Source organism: Monopterus albus, unplaced genomic scaffold, assembly GCF_001952655.1.
Source record: "Monopterus albus unplaced genomic scaffold, M_albus_1.0 scaffold538.1, whole genome shotgun sequence".
Classification (NCBI taxonomy): domain Eukaryota; kingdom Metazoa; phylum Chordata; class Actinopteri; order Synbranchiformes; family Synbranchidae; genus Monopterus; species Monopterus albus.
In genome coordinates, this window is record NW_018128418.1 from 1,112 (window position 1) to 2,939 (window position 1,828).

Consider the following 1,828-nt stretch of genomic DNA (forward strand, 5'->3'; position numbering starts at 1 on the left):
CTTTACGCATTCGGTAGGAAGTTGGAGAGCTTTTACGCACAAGTGAAACTGCACTGTTTAGACGTAGGAAACGTTTCGGAAGGCTGAAATGCTCATCTGAAGACGGGAAAGGCGAGTTATTTGAGGGACGTGCGCGCGGCGCCCCCGACGCATCTTTTGGGCGTTTAAAGACGCACAGAAACCCGAGAGAGACCACTGTGGATCCGTACGTCTGACTTGGTTTGTGTGGAGTACCGTATGAACATGAGCAAAACGAAGAGCAAAAGCGACAATAAACCCAATAAAACGGAAAAAGCTTTGGCTGCAGAGAAAGAGCAGTTTGGCAAACAGCAGGTGGGTAATGTGGTTTTATTACAGGTACATTAAATAGTTTGGGCTGAGGCCTTTACATTGGATGAAAGCACAATGCCAGAACGTGTAAAGTGAAATTAAAATCAACAGAAATAATCTAACTTAATCCTTTCAGTGGAAATATTGAAGTCTTTTTAACACTTCTTATTAGATTTTTTAAAAAGGTTTTGCGATATTGGCCGAAAACTAACGTTTTTGTAATTAAAGCTCTGTCGGATGCTGACTTGTAGAGACGTTTGAGGTGTATTTGAGTCATGATGGCTGTTGTCTCGTTTCTTTCAGCTCAACAGCATCAGCAAAGCCCTCACCTCCGCTGAAACACCGGCCAAAGAGAAACATGTGCGCAGTATCCTTCCACGTTTACCAACGTTGGCCTCCTTTCCAGAAATGGAAATATCATTGGTATATAAATGTAAACAAAAATAGTCCACAGCTGGGGAACATGACTATTTCTACACATTCTAATGTTCACTCATCCAATAATTGCTGAGATATTTTAGTCTGGACCAAAGTGGCCGATCAGATGACGTTGCCAACCATAGAATCACAAAAACAGAAACTTTCTTTTACTAATTACATTGAAAAGTAAAAACCTCACTGAGGGGCAGTGTTGAGCTGAGCTGGCCACAATGAGCACATGGGCTGGTTCCACCACTGCTCATTATGTGCATTAGTGTTTTGGAGGTTTCCTTGACAGCTGTGAAGATGTCATCTTGGGAAGTCACAAGGAGGGTGGAGCGACCACCTTCTGGTCCTACTCCCTGAACCTGCCTCTGTCCAGCAGCTCCATGATCGCCTGGAAGTTCTGCTACCTGCTGCACAAGCTGCTCAGGGAGGGACACAGGAATGTAAGTCCTCCATGTCTTTGTTGTCCTCTGTCTCCTTCACCTTCTCCATGTGTCACATTGAAGTTTAACCTCTGTTGTGTCTGTTGGACCTACAGGCTGTTGCAGACTCCTACAGACACTGCCGCAGTGTGAAAGACATGGGCACTCTCTGGGTGAGTCCCTGCCTCGATAGAGCTATAAATTTATAATCACAGCAGACTTCACTTTGAAGTGCGTCTGCTGTTTAGCGTTTTTAGAGTTGAATGACAAGTTATCGATGTCCAGATGCTCCACAGAACAGCTGTAAAATGTCTCAGGGACATTTCATCTCTAAACTTCTCACATGGTTTCATTTAAATAACTGTTTGAGGCTGAAAGAGATCAGAATCAGAATCAGAATCAGAATCAGCTTTATTGGCCAGGTGTGTTGGACACACAAGGAATTTGACTCTGGTACATCGGCTCTCAATGTGCAAACAGTAAACCAGCATAAGGCTGTGTAATATAACAAAATAGCAGTATTGCCACTGTCACACAGTAAACAATGCAGAATAAGCAGTATAAACAGTAACCAATGCAGACAACAAAGGAATGTTCATTGAAATGAGATAAATAGGGATAAAAACAGAGTACTTAAAACTAGAGACCTG

At 43.1% G+C, this 1,828-nt stretch overlaps 1 protein-coding gene across 1 annotated transcript in view; it reads left to right on the top strand.

Moving 5' to 3' along the window:
- Window positions 1-237: 237 nt before the first annotated feature.
- The window catches only part of LOC109953054 (huntingtin-interacting protein 1-related protein-like), an 11,851-nt gene continuing 10,260 nt past the window's right edge, over window positions 238-1,828 (top strand). The window contains exons 1-4 of the mRNA XM_020588422.1: window positions 238-333; window positions 634-753; window positions 1,026-1,199; window positions 1,295-1,351. Coding sequence (XP_020444078.1) covers window positions 238-333; window positions 634-753; window positions 1,026-1,199; window positions 1,295-1,351 — 447 coding nt within the window. The remainder of the gene's footprint in view (window positions 334-633; window positions 754-1,025; window positions 1,200-1,294; window positions 1,352-1,828) is intronic.